The 17,057-nt window shown below is 41.5% G+C and overlaps 1 protein-coding gene across 2 annotated transcripts; it reads right to left on the reverse strand.

Annotated features, from left to right (window-relative positions):
* Positions 1-12,918: 12,918 nt before the first annotated feature.
* On the reverse strand, positions 12,919-16,626 carry LOC118115607 (Golgi-associated plant pathogenesis-related protein 1-like). Of its 2 annotated transcripts, XR_007032963.1 has the most exons (7): positions 16,156-16,626; positions 15,968-15,994; positions 15,595-15,793; positions 15,122-15,199; positions 14,845-14,991; positions 13,544-13,606; positions 12,919-13,103 (listed from the first exon to the last, which is right to left on the reverse strand). XR_007032963.1 is itself a non-coding variant. In XM_047341405.1 (6 exons), exons 3-6 carry the CDS (start codon positions 15,701-15,703, stop codon positions 13,584-13,586), a joined length of 357 nt encoding a protein of 118 aa, XP_047197361.1. In that variant the 5' UTR covers positions 15,704-15,793; positions 15,968-15,994; positions 16,156-16,626; the 3' UTR covers positions 13,110-13,583. The 2 variants fall into 2 exon arrangements, 1 of the variants encoding a protein (XP_047197361.1); XM_047341405.1 differs by lacking the exon at positions 12,919-13,103 and having other exon boundaries at positions 13,110-13,606.
* Between the last annotated feature and the right edge of the window lie 431 nt (positions 16,627-17,057).

The following is a 17,057-nucleotide window of genomic DNA, read 5'->3' on the forward strand; positions in this document are numbered from 1 at the left end:
GTCAGATAAGTTTTATCTGTTCACTATTTCATTTAGCTGAACATTTGTTTACAAGAGCACTGAGAGACGATTACACACTCTAGTGGAAGAAATCCACAGATTATTTACTTCTTACAAGTATTAAAGTATTTCATGTTATATACCAAATTGTAGCTCGTACCTATTTAGAGATAATCAATCCTTATGAACAAAATGTAATTATTCAAAGTAAAAGGGCTCATTTTGATTATTGCCTCTTGCAGAGTAATTTAATTTGCATAGATTGGATTCAAATTATTATTGATTATAAGTATTGTAAGAAGCCTCTCAGTTTAACTCCGGCATACTTGAAATGTTTCTTTGCTGTTCTCCATCTTTTCAAACTTCCTTGATCCCTCCAGTCCCCCTCCTACTTCCACCCTTCTACCAAGCCACTTTGTCAACTATTTACAAAAAAGATAGATGACATACACTCCTCATTTTCAAATCCACCTTCTGTAATTACATTTCCATCAGCTTCATCTTCATCTTCATCCCCTTCGCTTCCCTCTTTCACCCCACTGTCTCCCAACCTTGGTAACCTCCGCCCAACCACCTGCCCCCTTGACCCCATCCCATCTAACATCTTCCAGTCTATTGCTCCCGACCTGTCAACTGGCTGTTTCCCTAACTCTCTGAAGGAGGCAAGAGTAAACCCTCTCCTGAAGAAACCCACCCTCAACCCGTCTGAAGTAAACAACTACAGACCTGTCTCTTCTTCCCTTTCTTTCCAAAGCTCTCGAGCGAGCTATCTTTAATCAACTCTCCTCGTATCTCCACCATAATAACCTTCTTGATCCTCACCAGTCTGGTTTCAAGGCAGTGCACTCAACTGAAACTGCCTCTTTCTGTCTCTGAGCAAACTGCTAGAGCAGCCCTCTCTCTCTGTCCTCATCCTTCTAGACCGTTCTGCTGCATCTGACACAGTGAACCACCAGATCCTTTGTTCTCCCTTCAGACCTGGGTCTCTCAGGCTCTGCTCTCTCCCTGCTCTCATCCTACCTCAACGACAGCATTTACCGTGTAACTTTGAGAGGATCTGTGTCTGAACCTTGTCCTCTCACTACAGGCCATGGGGTCCCTAAAGGTTCTGTCTTTGGTCCCCTACTCTTCCCTCTGTACAACAACTCTCTCAGCTCTGTCATTCACTCACATGGCTTTTTCTACCGCTCCCTTCACTGGTTACCGGTGGCTGCCCGCATCCATTTCAAAACACTAGTACTTGCGAACCGTGCTGTGAACGGATCGGGTCCAGTCTACATCAAGGACATGGTCAAACGTTACATCCCAGCCCGTCCATTCCGCTCTGCATCTGCCAGTCGGCTTGTTGCTCCCTCACTGCGAGCTAACCCCTCAACAAAATCACAACTGTTTGCTCTCCTGGCTCCTTAATGGTGGAATGAGCTCCCCAATGACATTAGGACAGCAGAAAGTCTACACATCTTCCGCCGCAGACTAAAAACACATCTCTTCTGACGACACCTTGGATAATGTTTTTTTTTAAATAAATCAAAAAGTAGCGCTTTAGTAGCACTTATATGACACTTACATATAGCAATTTGTAGTTTGGCTATTTTTAATGATTTAAGAAATCCACAATTGCAATTTCTAATATGATTGACATGCCAGCATTTCAGGACGTGTCACTGTCATTTTCCCATTTCTTTCTTTTCAGATATCTGCCCCAATTTGCATATTCTTTAAATGATGGAGGATGATGGTCAGATATCGTGGTTGTGGATCCTGAGGTGGCAGTTGATCATGGACTATGATAACAAAAAGACTGCTTGATATACAATATGCCTACTCACATTTTCTAAAATTGCTGGCAATAAAAGTGGACACGTTTCCATTATGTTACAAACTGTTTCTTGTAATGAATGTTGTAAATATTGTAATTTTGTTGATGTTCTCAGCTACACGTGGCAACTATTGATAAAACTTTATTTACCGACATATCCACACTTCTGTCCATCCTGGGAAAAGGATCCCTCACATGTTGCTCTCTCTGAGGTTTCTACATTTTTCCCCTGTTAAAATGTTGCTAGCTTTTCCTTACTCTTGTTGAGGTTTAAGGGCAGAGGATATCACACCTTGTTAAAGCCCAATGACAAACATTGTGATCTGGGAACATGGGCTTTACAAAATTAATTTGATTGATTGATTAATTGATTGATTGATAAATATATGTTGCTTTAAATAGCATATTCATTTGATCCAGGTATCTACAATGCAATTATTACTCATAGGAATTATTTTGTTGGTACGGAAATTCATTCATATCGACCTAAAAGGAAAATGTAGAGTTCCTAGATATAATTCCATCTATTATGAATAGAATTTTCACCTACTTTTGAAATGGATTTCTACATCAATGAAATTGCATTCTTACTAGTTACAGTTCCAGAACAAAATATCAGTGATTTAATCTTGACTGGCCAGAAATTTATTTTAGATATTCAGAATCCATAACTGCATGTTATGATATCTGTAATGCAAAAACAGTTGATGGTATCTGCAACATCGCCAAAAGTAAGAACTAAATTGTTGATATCAATGATTGACATTTTGACCAGTGAGTCAGATTGTTGATATCATTAATTAGGATTGGACACTCACATTATGTAGTGGGTAACTTGGAACCCATCAAAATGATCTGTAATTGAGTAACAGTCAATGGTAAAAGTTGAATAGTTGTAACTAAGTTACAGATGGACATTTGAATGACTTAGCAGGATTCACATCATGAAAAAAATGTAGGTATATTTAATTAGCATTGCTATTTCTATTTCATTTCATTTTTTTTTCAGAAAAAATACTCAACAGATGTGTATGGAGCTGTGAGATTCATGACTGAAAGAAAATAAATCATCCATAAATCCATTATGATTTCTACAAAGTTTTTACTATTAGAACTTTGACCAGCACTCTCTAATTCACACCATCTTTTTGTGCAGTGGTGTCATAGCACCTGTTAAATCTCTGTGAACCAACTCATCATATAAATCCATTGTCCAGGATGTCACTTTTGTCCAAAACCTATGTACAGTATGTAGACACTACAGGTCCGAGTGTAAACAATGCTGCTGTGGAGATTCATGTTCCCATTAGGATGATTTCATCGAGCTCCCTCAGGACAGAATGTAAATAAGTGATGTAAGTACCTCTGTATCATATTTGTACAGGCTCACTTTAGTTTCTAGCAGTCTGCATTTAGCTTCTTCCTCATTAACAGCAGTGGGAACATGGGAAGATGGGAACACAAACACAACTTATTTTCAGACTTCGACCACATCCCTACATTTCAGACCAGATGTTTAAATATCTAAATACCCCAGTTCAGTAATTAGGTAATCAGGATATGATGATTCCTCTGGGGGGAGATTTCCCCTCACAGAAAAAGTGCTACCCATAGATGTACTGTATGAATGTCTATGAATGGATGAATGGGAAAATGTACTAAATAGATACAGACCATAATAATACTAATGCAGAATCTGGTCTGACAAAACTCATGGGCTTTGGCAAATTATCCAATCGGATTTGTCAGGTAGTGAGAGAGAACACTTCTCTGCAGAGTGAATAGATAATAATAGAGTATATGCATGTAATGCAGCCACTTAAAGGGTGCGTATTAGTATCTAGATAATGCTACCTTAAATAACACTGACTTTATTTGCTGTTGGTCAATAATGCAATTACTTTCTGCGGCCTAAAGACAGATGCACCAGCAATATGTCTCACCACACCACATTATAAGACCAACATGCCCACTTGTACAGTTGTTATTTATATACCTTGTTTGCATTTACTGTCGACTGACAGGAACTGGTTTGGACATGTCTCCGAGAGATTCCTTCCAATGTCATCTATAGATATGCAAATATATATTTGTCTGTTTTGTTCAAAGATGAACCTCTCAATCCATTCCCAAGATTTAAGGGATGTAAAGATGTTGAAGCCTAGAGGTAACTGTGAAATATGTAACTGTGTTCATGCCTGCAAAGTAATGATAGTTGTGTGAGTTGGCCTCACTCTCTGTAATGACACAGAACACATTTGCAGTTTTTTTTTACAGCCTGTCTTTAATGCTGTTACCCTTTAATAGTTCACCCAAAATGATGACACCTTTACTGCTGCATCCTGAACTACTCTTTTCACTGTAAAGGTGTAAAACACAGGCTGATACACAAACTTATTCTTTTAATTAGCCAAACAGAGACAATTAAATTTTGTAGATTGATGGATATTAAATGGCATGATAAACCACACTGTCTCAATTGTGTCCAATGTAAAACCAACTGTGATGAAGAGACCTGGGTTGACTCATCTTTGTGCCCTGACAGCAAATAAGACAAACACGTTGATGTGTTTATAGACTATACACTATCTATAAGCGCACATTTAGATAGTGTTCTGGACGGTGGAATATGCGCACAACTCCTTGACCAGCTCCGACACAGGTATGACACCTTTCACCGTCATGTTCCCTCCCAGGAGGAGGAAGTGGCTGTCCCCTCCGTCCAGGCTCACCTGCATCGCTGACATAAGATCTGGAGGGAGGCTCGGCCAGCGTTTGTCCGCACAGCCGCCAGGAATGAGAGGATGGCCAACCGCAGACGTGCCCCCGCGCCTACATACATGCCTGGACAGAAAGTATGGTGGTCCTCCTGGGACCTTCCACTCCAGGTGGAGTCACTCAAGTTGGCCCCCCGATTCGTGGGCCCCTATGAGATAGAGAGAGTCATCAACCCAGTCACGGTCCATTTCTCTCTCACCTCCCTTGTCGCTCTCTCCTCCGCATGTGTGTGCCATCCTCCCTGATGACTGGGCGAGGCGCGCCAGGGAAACCTCACCACCACACCTACAGCAGCAGGATTTCTACCCTGGCCGTCCTCCCAGTCATCACCAGTTTGCCCACGATACCACAGTGGTAGTACACGTCCTTGGCTACTCTAAATAGTGAACTTAGAGTTTATTTCCCGGGACATTCTGCTCGTTTTTTTCTGACAGTCTTCTTCCTTGTGTCTCCAGGATCCACTCTCCAGCTCACCTGCCTTCTGATCTCGCCGACTGGATTTTTCGAGCGAATCACTCGCTCTCCACTTCTTCCTCACATCATCGTACACTCTGTTGGATCGGATAATAAATGCTTTTGAACTTCCACTGACTATTGCTCTGTGTTCTGTCTCTGCGCTAGGGTCCAAAGAAACTCTGATTGTCACAGGCTCTTCAAATACATGCAAATGAACATTGTTGTAAATGACATTGTTACTCAGTTGAGTCAGATAAGTTTTATCTGTTCACTATTTCATTTAGCTGAACATTTGTTTACAAGAGCACTGAGAGACGATTACACACTCTAGTGGAAGAAATCCACAGATTATTTACTTCTTACAAGTATGACAGTATTTCATGTTATATACCAAATTGTAGCTCGTACCTATTTAGAGATAATCAACCCTTATGAACAAAATGTAATTATTCAAAGTAAAAGGGCTCATTTTGATTATTGCCTCTTGCAGAGTAATATCATTTGCATAGATTGGATTCAAATTATTATTGACTATAAGTATTGTAAGAAGCCTCTCAGTTTAACTCCGGCATACTTGAAATGTTTCTTTGCTTGTGACTGAACAGTTTAAATAGTTTAAATTGTAAAAAAAATTACTTTCTTAGAAATGGACCCAACTTCAAACCCCAAAAAGCTGTTCTCCATCTTTTCAAACTTCCTTGACCCCCCCAGTCCCCCTCCTACTTCCACCCTTCTACCAAGCCACTTTGTCAACTACTTTACAAAAAAGATAGATGACATACTCTCCTCATTTTCAAATCCACCTTCTGTAATTACATTTCTATCAACTTCATCTTCATCTTCATCCCCTTCTCTTCACTCTTTCACCCCACTGTCTCCCAATCAAGTTCTTACCTTTGTTGTGCAATAATGCATTAAACGTGATACCATGAAATGGTGTGCCTTTCGGCATTCAATAAATTTGGTTATCAAAATAAAATATTGAATATTAATATTAAAAATATTAATATTAAATAATAACTTTAATTGATTAAAGTTACATCGGGGCACCACCCTTCAAAGGAAGGGAGAAGATAGCCAATTTATTGATTAAGTCTCATAAAAGTACTAACTACAAATTTGGAACTCTGATTAACAATTCAATTAATAACTATAACAAAATTACCATATAGATAGTTAGCTTAGTTGAAGGATATAGAGTTCTTGACAGTGTAGAGGTTGGCAAAATTCACTTATGCAACATTAATGAAAAAACATTTGTGAAAGAAAAACATTTATTCTGAAGATAATAAAGTATAAAAACACAAATTACTAACGGTGTACTTAATATATAAAGATGTGTATATCCGTTATAGACCGTTCTGCTGCATTTGACACAGTGAACCACCAGATCCTTTGTTCCTCCCTTCAGGACCTGGGTGTCTCAGGCTCTGCTCTCTCCCTGCTCTCATCCTACCTCAATGACCGCATTTACCGGGTAACTTGGAGAGGATCAGTGTCTGAACCTTGTCCTCTGACTACTGGGGTCCCTAAAGGTTCTGTCCTGGGTCCCCTACTCTTCTCTCTGTACACCAACTATCTCACCTCTGTCATTCATAGGGGTATTAGTTGTATTAGACACCTGTTCAGGGGGATTTCCAATACCTTAGACACTGGTCAGTTGAATTTTCCACTACACTTCCCCCTTTGATCATCAATAAAAATATGATCACTAACGAAAAATAATCAAGAAACATCATAATCAACATCATAATCATTGAAGAATATCGACGAGTCTTCAACCCACGCACTTTGTGTACGTACAGGGTCACATCCACCATGGAGAGGTTCTAGAACATCGATGCATGGCAGGGAGGTGCAATACGTAGTCACTGCTGTTTTTGTGGAAAGAAAAAAAGTTATTTTCCTGTAATTGAGCAAGCATTTAAAATGAAAATGGAAGGAAATCAGGTCAAACAACATCATCATCTCATTAACCATTATCAAAATTTGTATTGATTGGCATAAGTAACTCATATTAAAATGTAATAAAATGTTAAATGTCAACATACAGTATATCTAAGGTTGAAAATATGCAGTAAAAACTTTTTAAATTCTTGCTAGGAAGTAAAAATTGATTAAGTATGTACAAACTTCATAAAGTAACTCACATCAACCTTAAAAATTCACAGAGCTTCAAATTAAAGCATCATAAAATATGAAGTTGAAAGGATAATTGCAGTAGCTGTTTTTGTCTAGTGAAATCATTAAGAAACACATAAGCAATCTGGGGGGAGAAAATAACATAAAAAATCCTAAAATTGAGTATCGTCATCAGAACCATCTGTGCTGTCAGTGTCCAGGTAGGGAGGGATGGGGAATAAGTTACGGATCAAGGGGACCTGAATCACTTCTCTTGTGTCTAGTCAAGTTTGCATGTGCTGGATGGTTCTGAGAGGACACCGTAGGAAAAGAGGAGTTCGTTAGATCATCAGAGACTTTTACAGGAGTGCGTCTAGACAGAATAATGTGCAAAACAATAATAGAGGAGATCATGAGTAACACGTATAGCGAGCCTCTCAGGCCACACAACCCTGGATGTCGAAATGGATGTCATGGCCTGTCCATGGTCTCAGTTGTCAGGCAGATTTCTTCTGTGTTGTGGCAGAACGCTCGTGTGGTTAATCATACAACACTCTCGGTGCTTCTCAACCTGTGGAAGTATCAGTGTGTGTGCTTTGAGTTGAAGGCGTCAGCTGGTCAGATGGAGCTGGTACTCATTTGCAGTGGCTGGCGTGGATCCAGGTGGCTCTTTCAGCAACTTTCACTGCTGTGTGGGTTGTGAGCAGTACCTGGTAGGGCCCTTGCCACCTGTTTCCTGATGTCTGAAAGAGAAGAAGTCAGGTTAGAGCAATAGGACAACATATCATGATCACACAAGTCTGTGGATGGAAGCGGAGAAGACGCAGGATCCACACCAATGTGGGGTTCGTTTTCTCATCCTCATGTACATCAGCACCAGAGGCAGGACTTTTGTCCATGCAAGACCTGTGTCTTCACAGCATTTTGCAAGTTTAGTTTTGAGTGTGCCGTTCTCTCGTTCCACAGTTCCACCACTGGCTGGATGATGTGCACAGTGTGTTCGCACATCCATAGTTAGATGAGAACCGAGTTGTTTGACAGCTTCTCATGCGGACCCATCGACATACAGAATCAAGTCAGAGTTAGAAAGAGGTTCGTCAGAGAGGTCAGGTCGTGGGGAACACTGGACTTGAAGTTCAGCCACACAGTTGTGTTCTTCCCCATCATCCGGAAGCGGAAGAAGCTGAAGTTGAACAGCGTTTCACTGTGATGTTGGGCATGTCAAGAAGAACAGTGTGATACCTCAACCAGCGAGCAGCAGAGAGATGTGAGGTCTTCTGTTCTGTAAGAATGAGAGACACAGCATGAGGAACAAGGAGTGTCAAGTCAGAGTAACCTACTATGTCTCTTGAGGCAAGGACGGCTTTTTTCACAGGCGGCCACTGCACGCAAACAACTGCCAGCTGCCACCGGATCAAGTTCGGCGGAGAAGTAGGCGACAGGGCGATATTTGTCACCATGAGACTGAAGGAAGACGGAAGTCATGCAGCGGTCTCTCTCATCCACAGCCTGAACAAAAGGTTTGTCAGGGTTAGGGAGAGCAAGAGTGGGAGATTGCTGCAGCGTCTTCTTCAGTGTGACAAATGCCTTGTCTGCCTCGTGAGTCCAAATGACACGTTCGTGAGGAGTGAGTGATTTGCCATGTACAGAGCACCTAAAGGGGCTTCAAGAAGAGCAAAGTCAGGAATGAACGTTCTACGATGAATGACATGAGTTGTTTCTTCGTCAAGGGTTTAGGCATGTTAACAATAGCTTCTACTCTCTTATCAGACAGGGATTTGCCATCTTTGGTGACGACATGACCCAGAAACGTGACAGTTTGTTGAACAAACTAGTTTGCTGAGGATGACATTATGGCCCTCACGAGCCAGATGTTTCAGCAAAGTGATTGTATCTGTTTCACATTCCTCCTGTGTGGGACTGGCAACTAGTAGATCGTCAACATACTGCAAGAGAGCTGAACCCGGAGTGAGGATGAGGGGTTCAAGACTGTTCCTGAGAGCCTGATTGTATAATGATGGAGATTCACAGTAGCCTTGACATAGGCGTGTGAAAATGTAGGCCTTGTTTTCAAAATTAAAAGCTAACCAGTACTGGCTGTCCTTGTGGACAGGAACACTAACAAAAAAGCATTGGATAAGTCTACAACCGAAAACCACGCTGCATTAGGCGGAATTTGGGAAAGCAGCGTGTATGGGTTGGGAACAATAGGCGATCGAGCAATTACAGCATCATTCACAGCCTTCAGATCCTGCACAAACCGCCACTCAGTAGGTTGACCTTTGTCTCTGATCTTCTTAACTGGGAACAGTGGAGTGCGGACCGGTGAATCAGGGCAGGGGACAATTACACCAGCCTGCAAAAAGGATTCAAAAACAGGACGTATCCCCTCCACTGCTTCCTGTTTGAGTGGATATTGTTGTTTACATGGCCTATAATCAGATTTTGGAGTGATTTTGACTGGATCACAGTTTCTGATGAGGCCCACATCATATTTGTCCTTTGCCCACAGTGTTTCAGGCAGATCTGAAAGTAAAGGCAAAACATCAGAGGGGTTGGACAACATTGCATAAGAATGAAGGTGATTTTCAATCACAACAAATGAGCGTGTGGCTGGAGAACAGAAGGTTGGAGACATTTTTGGATCAAATGCACTCAGACTGGGTGAATACATTACGTCAGGCGTGGTTGTGGGTTGCCAATCAATGGCAGCCTGGCATGATCTGGCAAATGGGCCTAAGTCTTGCCACTGGTCATCATGGGACTTGGAGAGCGAGATGTGAGGGCTGGAATTCGAGACGCGAAACAGTGCCATCTGTTGGTCAGTGAGTGAGACGGAAGCTGCACTTCTGGAACCAGACCAAAAAATATTGGACACTTTCAGAAAATCATCAGGAAAAGGCAAAAACAGAGATTCATAAATGTGATCTGCTGTGTCTGTCACATGTGAAGTGCAATGCAATGAATCAGTGTGCATAAAATCAGAAAAAGGAGTGATGAGAGAGTGTGACGTGGACAGCAGATCAGTGGAGACATTTATAGGAAGTTGCCACTGATATACAAACAGCTGCTCATGTGTGGTTTGTGACATGAGAAAAGGAGGTGAAGAGGACTCATGCGTATCCGTCACTCCATCAGGGAGGATACTAAATTGAAGCCTAACACAATCATCAAATCTCTTTCTAATAGATTAATTGGGCAACAGGAGACAGCGGAAAATCATGTTCAAACCTTATGGGATGTTTGTCAAACCGAGCGGCGCATTTGACAGGTTTTGTGAAATTTTCTTTTACAGTGGCACTGGCACCTTGAGAGAATATAAAGCGACCACTCATCTCAGGAGATGTGGGCAAATCTGACATCCTAACCACAGAATAACCTGCACCAGAGTCGACCATGAAATTAAGTTTGTGACCGTTAACACACAGTTCGAGTTGAGGCATTTTCTTAAAAGCATCACTATTGTACTTAAAGGGACATAGCATGCAAATTCCACTTTGTTAGTGCTTCTACACGTTAATGTGGGTATCTGGCATGTCTACCAACCCAAAACTCTGGGAAAGAAACACTTGCGCTGTTTGTTATGGTTCCTCTAAGTCAGAAACGTCATGCTTGAGTGACTCGATTGAGCTTCCTGGGTTTTGTGTTGTAACAAGGCACTGGAAGTCTCCTACATGGCCTTGGCTGACACAGCCTGCATCATGGTTAGCTGTGCTTTCTGGAGTTGTTGATTCTTTTTCTGCTGAGTTTTGTCTTTGGTTTCTTTGTGTTGACGTTCAGCATGTTCAGAATGACATCTGACCTCTGTCAAGCGAGCATCCTCAAGCCCAATGCAGGTGTGGCCTGCGTCTGCCCGTAGTGGGGGGAGCAGACCATTCAGGAAGGCCTGTTTCAGATGTGTTTCATAAGCCCCTGGCTCGTTGCCAAGGTTGTCAGGTATGGGGATGCCTCTGTGTTGATTAAACAGGACGGTCAGACGTGTGAGGAAATCTCCTACGGTTTCCCCTGGTTGTTGTCTGCACCCCGTTATTTTGGACATGTCAATTTTATTGGGGAAGGCAGTCCTCAGGGCGTTGAGGAGTGTGTTGAGAGCGTTGACGTATGCTGCATTAAACGCACCATCCCAGTCTGGTGAAGTCAGACGGAGGTCTCCCCCACAGTGCGGACATATCTTTGCAAAGTCAGTGGGGCCTAAAGATGAGGAAGAGGTGGCGTCATCATTCAGTCCTCCCGCTGCCCTGTCTCCATAGACTGGGAGAGTGGTGGGTGGAGTCTGAGATGGGCCTGATCGTTGATTGGTGGAGTCTGGTCTCTGCACATCATCATGGAGGAGGGTTTTGTCGTAGGTGAGGAGGAAGGCAGGCGTCGAGGAGAGGACTGCCACACCCTGTAATGGAGAATACAGAGATCTATATGATTTCTTTTCAACTTTCTCAGTTTTCCATCTGTTTAAATGTTTGTTTTCTGTCCCTACACTCTGACTCTTTTTCCTACATTTCAAGACACTTTCTTATTATCTTCTGTCTTTCCACATTGCGACCTTGATTTATTTTTTTATTTTTTTCTCTTTTTTTTTTGGTTACTTTTTAATTCTTCCTCTTTCTCGAGGAGTTTCTCTCTTAAAAGTTTAATTTTTTCGACAATGAATGACCCGTTATGAGGAAAAGCAAAGTCTCTGGACCATATTGGAAGAAAATGTCACACTTTCCCGTCCTCACTCTTGCAATCATAAAGCCCACCATTTGGACTTTTGGGGTTTTGAAGTCCCTGACTTCCCTTGTTACCCATCTTTATCAATTAAGTGTATGAAATTGTGCACGTCCACAATTTCCCTTGAACACTCAATTTAAGACGTGGACGTCTCCACGAATCCTTGTTTCTCTTTACGGCAAAAAACAGGAAAAAAAAGCCATCAACAAGGATGATTGCCACAAAATGGGTCAGATTAACATTAATAATCCACAATAATCCAGAGAGAATGACTAATACACCCGTTCCAAATAAAACCCTTAAATGTATTATTTCTTTTGTTTGATTTCGTATTTGAGAAATCATCTAAACAGTCATGAAAATCAGAATTTCAACATCTCACCAGATATAAAATGACCAAAGAGAGGTCTTTGGATCCCTGTGAAGAAGGTCCGGAACCCAAGTTATTTCGGCCCTCTCTTCTCTTAACTGTTGGAGGTAGAGGCAGACGATTTTTTCTCCTGGGTGGCCAACCACCGAAGACTTCTCGGGTCCAGACGATCTTTCAAGGGATCCTGTTCGTGACGCCAAGTTTGTGATGGAAATTCATCTTGAGATTTGAAATAATGAAATTCTCAGACTGGAGTTGCCTTTGAGTCTTTATAACAGTAAGCTCTGCAGAGGTTACACAACAAGCACGGGTGCTCAAAATGGAACTGGCCGCAAGTTCACAAAAGCCAGAACTTATACAAAGAGGCGTTTCATAAAACATAATATGAAAAAGACATGAAAGACATGAGATCATCTGTGTCTGTCCGTCCGCTGTAGCAGTTGGTTAGAAAAACATCACCAAATAAGGGCATGCACCCTGTTGATCAAGGTCATAACAGTGAGACACCACCAAATAAGGGTTCCATCCTGTCAGGTAGACAGTATCACAGCAGTTAGACACCTGGTCAGGGGGATTTCCAATACCTTAGACACTGGTCAGTTGAATTTTCCACTACACATGTAAAGGAGAGTCTTGTCAAAATCATTTAATGTTTATTGTCCAAAACAGTTTCACACATCCTGAGTAATAGACGATGTTCAAAATATAAACAAACAAAGACCAAATTTTGAGTAAAATGAAAACAATTGGATTTAAGACTTTCTAAGAGCCTTTATGGACCTGGAGCCTGTGTTTGGGAGGTTACTTCTGGTCTTCAGTGGAAACATGGTGGACTCAGTGGAAGATGACCTGCGCTTGATGAAGAAAGTGTTATCAGTGAGTTGGAGTCGAAACAGATACATTCTAAAATAGCATTAATGTGTGGGCTTCTTCAGACAAAGATGCGTTACATCTGACCTTCTTGTGGTCTGGACAAAACAAATGTGGGCCTAAAGTGGCCAACTTGTAAAATAGCAAATGTGTCCCAAATATCAAAAAAAACAATGGGGCTTTTTTTTTGTGCTCTTGGCAAGGTGTGGCCAGATCACAGTGCGGTCAAATTTGAGCCAAAACTATTTTTCTATGTGGGTTAGAACCTTGTCTGTGAGCACCGACAGCCACAGGGGGCGCTGTATGTCAGCCACTGACATGGTTCATGAGTGGCCAGGCAAATATTTTTCAGCCTTGTCAGGTATTTCATGGTCAAATACTGCACATATAATGATGACCTTCAGAGTGCATGTATTTACCTGATGACTGAAATCCAGCAGGTCACGTCCTTTGCTCCGATCAGGCCGTCCTGCTCCCCGCATCTGGACAGACACAGAGTACTGTATTTTTAATTTTCCAACCTGAAGAGAGAGGACACGATTAGTTATATTATGCTGCCACCTCGTGGTACATTTTGGAACTTCACACTGTCTGTCAATTTAGCTCAATCTGGAGATGGCCTGTTTTTATTGTGTTTATTTTGTAGGTATTAATCACTCAGAAGTCATTGCTGACTGAAATTCTCTCTAATAGCGTAGAAATTACTCCTAAAAGCATTCTCAATTAAAACAATTTCATAAGATAAGCTTTAATTTTTCATTGACATCATGGAATATTAAGAGGCAGCAGCAGGGACGGTCTAGGTCATCTATAGCAGTGTGCAACGTTTCCTTTGGCTCTTGTCAGAACCCCCACTGGGGCTGCTGCCTGTTCCTTTCCCCACTTGTCCACTACCTGTAAAAGTCATTTGTTAAACTTATGCCGAATCACCAGAAACACACGACTGTTGCTGCTGCTGCTGCAGGGAAAAACATAGGAACAAGTTAAACCTGCTAGATTACCCACAAGTGGCTGCATGAGAAGACATATGTCCTCGTATACCTTACATACTGTGAGCAGGAGATAATCCTCTAATAGCTGTTACATCAAGCACATAAAAAAAAAGCTTTTCTTGATCAGTTCATCCCACATCAACAAAATTTTTATCCAACATAACTGGTTTGTTGTGATGTACGAGTTTCTGCTCACTGACAGTGAACCACAACTACCATTTCACGATTCTTTAATGAATCCAGTGCTGCAGCATTCCTCTGTGTGTTTTTAAAACCAAAACAGGTTCATTATGTGTCTGCAGCTTTAAAAAGTGGCAGTTTAAATATACTGAGTGACAAGTAAAATGACTGCATTTCGAATATATATATATATATATGAGTAAAAGATCATAGGTTTGTGCAGCAAAGTGTGATTAACATTCCTAAAGTAACTAGAAATGGACTCCTTTGCATATACAGTCAATATATTACATGAATGCTGTATTTGAATGCTATTATATATCACACATTAAAATATTAAATAATACATAAATGCATTTTTTTATAGAAGTGGGCCATGTGTTTTTTATGTAAAACTGGAATCTTCAAAGTAAAAATAAATGATAGTGTGGTCAAATACATGTAGTGTAAGAAAAGTACAATATTTAGTGGACAAACAGTAAAACTAAAGTAATGGAGTGATTACCAGTGGTCTAGTTTGACAGATAAATAATTTGGTGATTTCTTACCTTTCTCAAGGACGTTTTTCTCGTAGTTTCCCTTCATGTTGCCAGGTGGAGAATATTGGGCGACCACATAGACATTGGTACCAACAGAGGCTACACCCACGCCCAGTTTAATGGTGTCTTTCCAAACCACCTGAGTAAAATGCCCTACTGAATTTGATAGATTATTACAGAAAAAGTAAGTCATTATCTTAAAGTGATATATATTTTACCCACACATTTCAAATCTGGCTTTATTCAATGTCTCCCTATGGAGCCCATCAGATGTTATGTGTTTTACCAGTTTTCCAGTCTGACCCAGGACTGCTCCAGTTGTAGTCTTTGATCTCACTGTACCAGAAATCCACAACTTCTTTCCCTAAAGAGAAAAGAAACGCACAAAAAGAACACAATATGAACACAATATGAACAAACTACAATGATGTGATTGAAAAACAAAATGATAATAATGCCATTATGACAAACATATGAAGCTGTAAGAGAAAATTACGGTGTAGTGGTAAATGCTAAACATAGTGTAACAGCATAGTGAGTAAAGAAGTCTCATTAAGTTACACAACTGACTAAGGAATGTCTTAAAGCTTGTTAATTTCAGCCCCCAGTAGCTGCTGGTTACACTGCAGTAAGTGAAGCTGCAGCACCAAATCCCCCGAGTGTGCTATTAGGCTTAATCATTTAGTTTTTAAATGATCAGTCTAGAATAGCGGCATTCCTTATTTCAAATGTATCAATGAATGCGATTGTGTATCTCACCTGTCACGGCCGTGGAGCCAATTTTTTTGTAGATGTTCTCTGCAGAACCGCTGTGTTTTTTGGGCACCGAGCTCCACCAAGTGATCGGCCCATTTCTGAGATGAATCATTCAGGTCGCTGCTGAGCGTCAGTGGCGGCGCACCATGCTTCGCCCTGTAGGCATTGTGAGTCTCCAGGAACTCCTTCTGAAAGCTTTCATCTGCAGAAAAAAAAGCATCGACTTTCAGTGCACAGAAAAAAATACATGTTTTAACAATTACTGTGGCTGGCTGTCCACACACTTGGGTACAGACAGGATTATTCATGACCTGTGATGACCAAGATCTCGACAGTGATGATGTTTTTGGATTCTTAATAGTTCCTAAGCACTAACCTGCCATTATGTCTGTGGTTGTGAGGACTGAAAGGGAGAACAGAACAAATGAGGACAGAGTTAAAAGATAAAATCCAATAAATTATACCAAATAATCTGCAGGAGCACTCAGCAGGTGCTCAGGCACAATGTGCTGATGATTGAAACAAATCTACTGTATTTTACACAAACTAATCTCTAGCACTCACCTGAGTCAGGTTGTTTTCCTAAAATCTGAGGGAATGTCCTGTGTACACACTGCTGTCTGCTGTCTCAAAGCCAGTATTTATAACACAGATCTCACCGCTCCTTCCTCTTGTCTGTATGGAGGAGGAGACAGACCCCCAGCCCTTTCCTGATGGTACTTCCCTACAGTCACTTAACCTTTTTCATGACTCACAGCGCACAGTGTGGCTGTTTGCTAGCTAGCCCACATTCTTTACTCCTCTGCACCACTCTTGATTGATGCAGAGTGGTTGTCTCTGTAATCCAGGATTACACAGACACATTAGTTGTCAGGTTTGGTTAAGCAGGTGGACCCAGAAGCAGAGTTTAAACAAAAAGTGTCCTTTTAATGATAAATGAACAACAGACAGAGGAATCTCAAAAAAGTCTAAACTGAAAAACAACTAAGAGCACAGGGGAAAACACCAGGAATTTACTACAACAGAGAGGATGCAGAGGACGCGAGCACAGGAGACAATGCATACGAAAAGCACAGGAGACGAGGCATACACGACAGGTATTACGACAGGACAGGAGATTACGACAGGGCATAACGACAGGACAGGAGATTACGACAGGGCATAACGACAGGACAGGAGATTACGACAGGGCATAACGACAGGACAGGAGATTACGACAGGTCATAACGACAGGACAGGAGATTACGACAGGGCATAACGACAGGACAGGAGATTACGACAGGGCATAACGACAGGACAGGAGATTACGACAGGGCATAACGACAGGACAGGAGATTACGACAGGGCATAACGACAGGACAGGAGATTACGACAGGGCATAACGACAGGACAGGAGATTACGACAGGTCATAACGACAGGACAGGAGATTACGACAGGTCATAACGACAGGACAGGAGATTACGAC

The sequence above is a fragment of the Hippoglossus stenolepis genome, chromosome 9 (assembly GCF_022539355.2).
Source record: "Hippoglossus stenolepis isolate QCI-W04-F060 chromosome 9, HSTE1.2, whole genome shotgun sequence".
Lineage (NCBI taxonomy): Eukaryota > Metazoa > Chordata > Actinopteri > Pleuronectiformes > Pleuronectidae > Hippoglossus > Hippoglossus stenolepis.

Excerpts from the sequence above, each read along its gene's own strand:
- LOC118115607 (XM_047341405.1), bottom strand. The coding sequence starts at position 15,703 with ATGATTCATCTCAGAAATGGGCCGATCACTTGGTGGAGCTCGGTGCCC. Across the intron at positions 14,992-15,121 it reads TGGGTCAGACTGGAAAACTG|TAGGGCATTTTACTCAGGTG; the intron begins GTAAAACACATA and ends TATCAAATTCAG. Across the intron at positions 13,607-14,844 it reads GAAAAACGTCCTTGAGAAAG|ATGCGGGGAGCAGGACGGCC; the intron begins GTAAGAAATCAC and ends GTGTCTGTCCAG.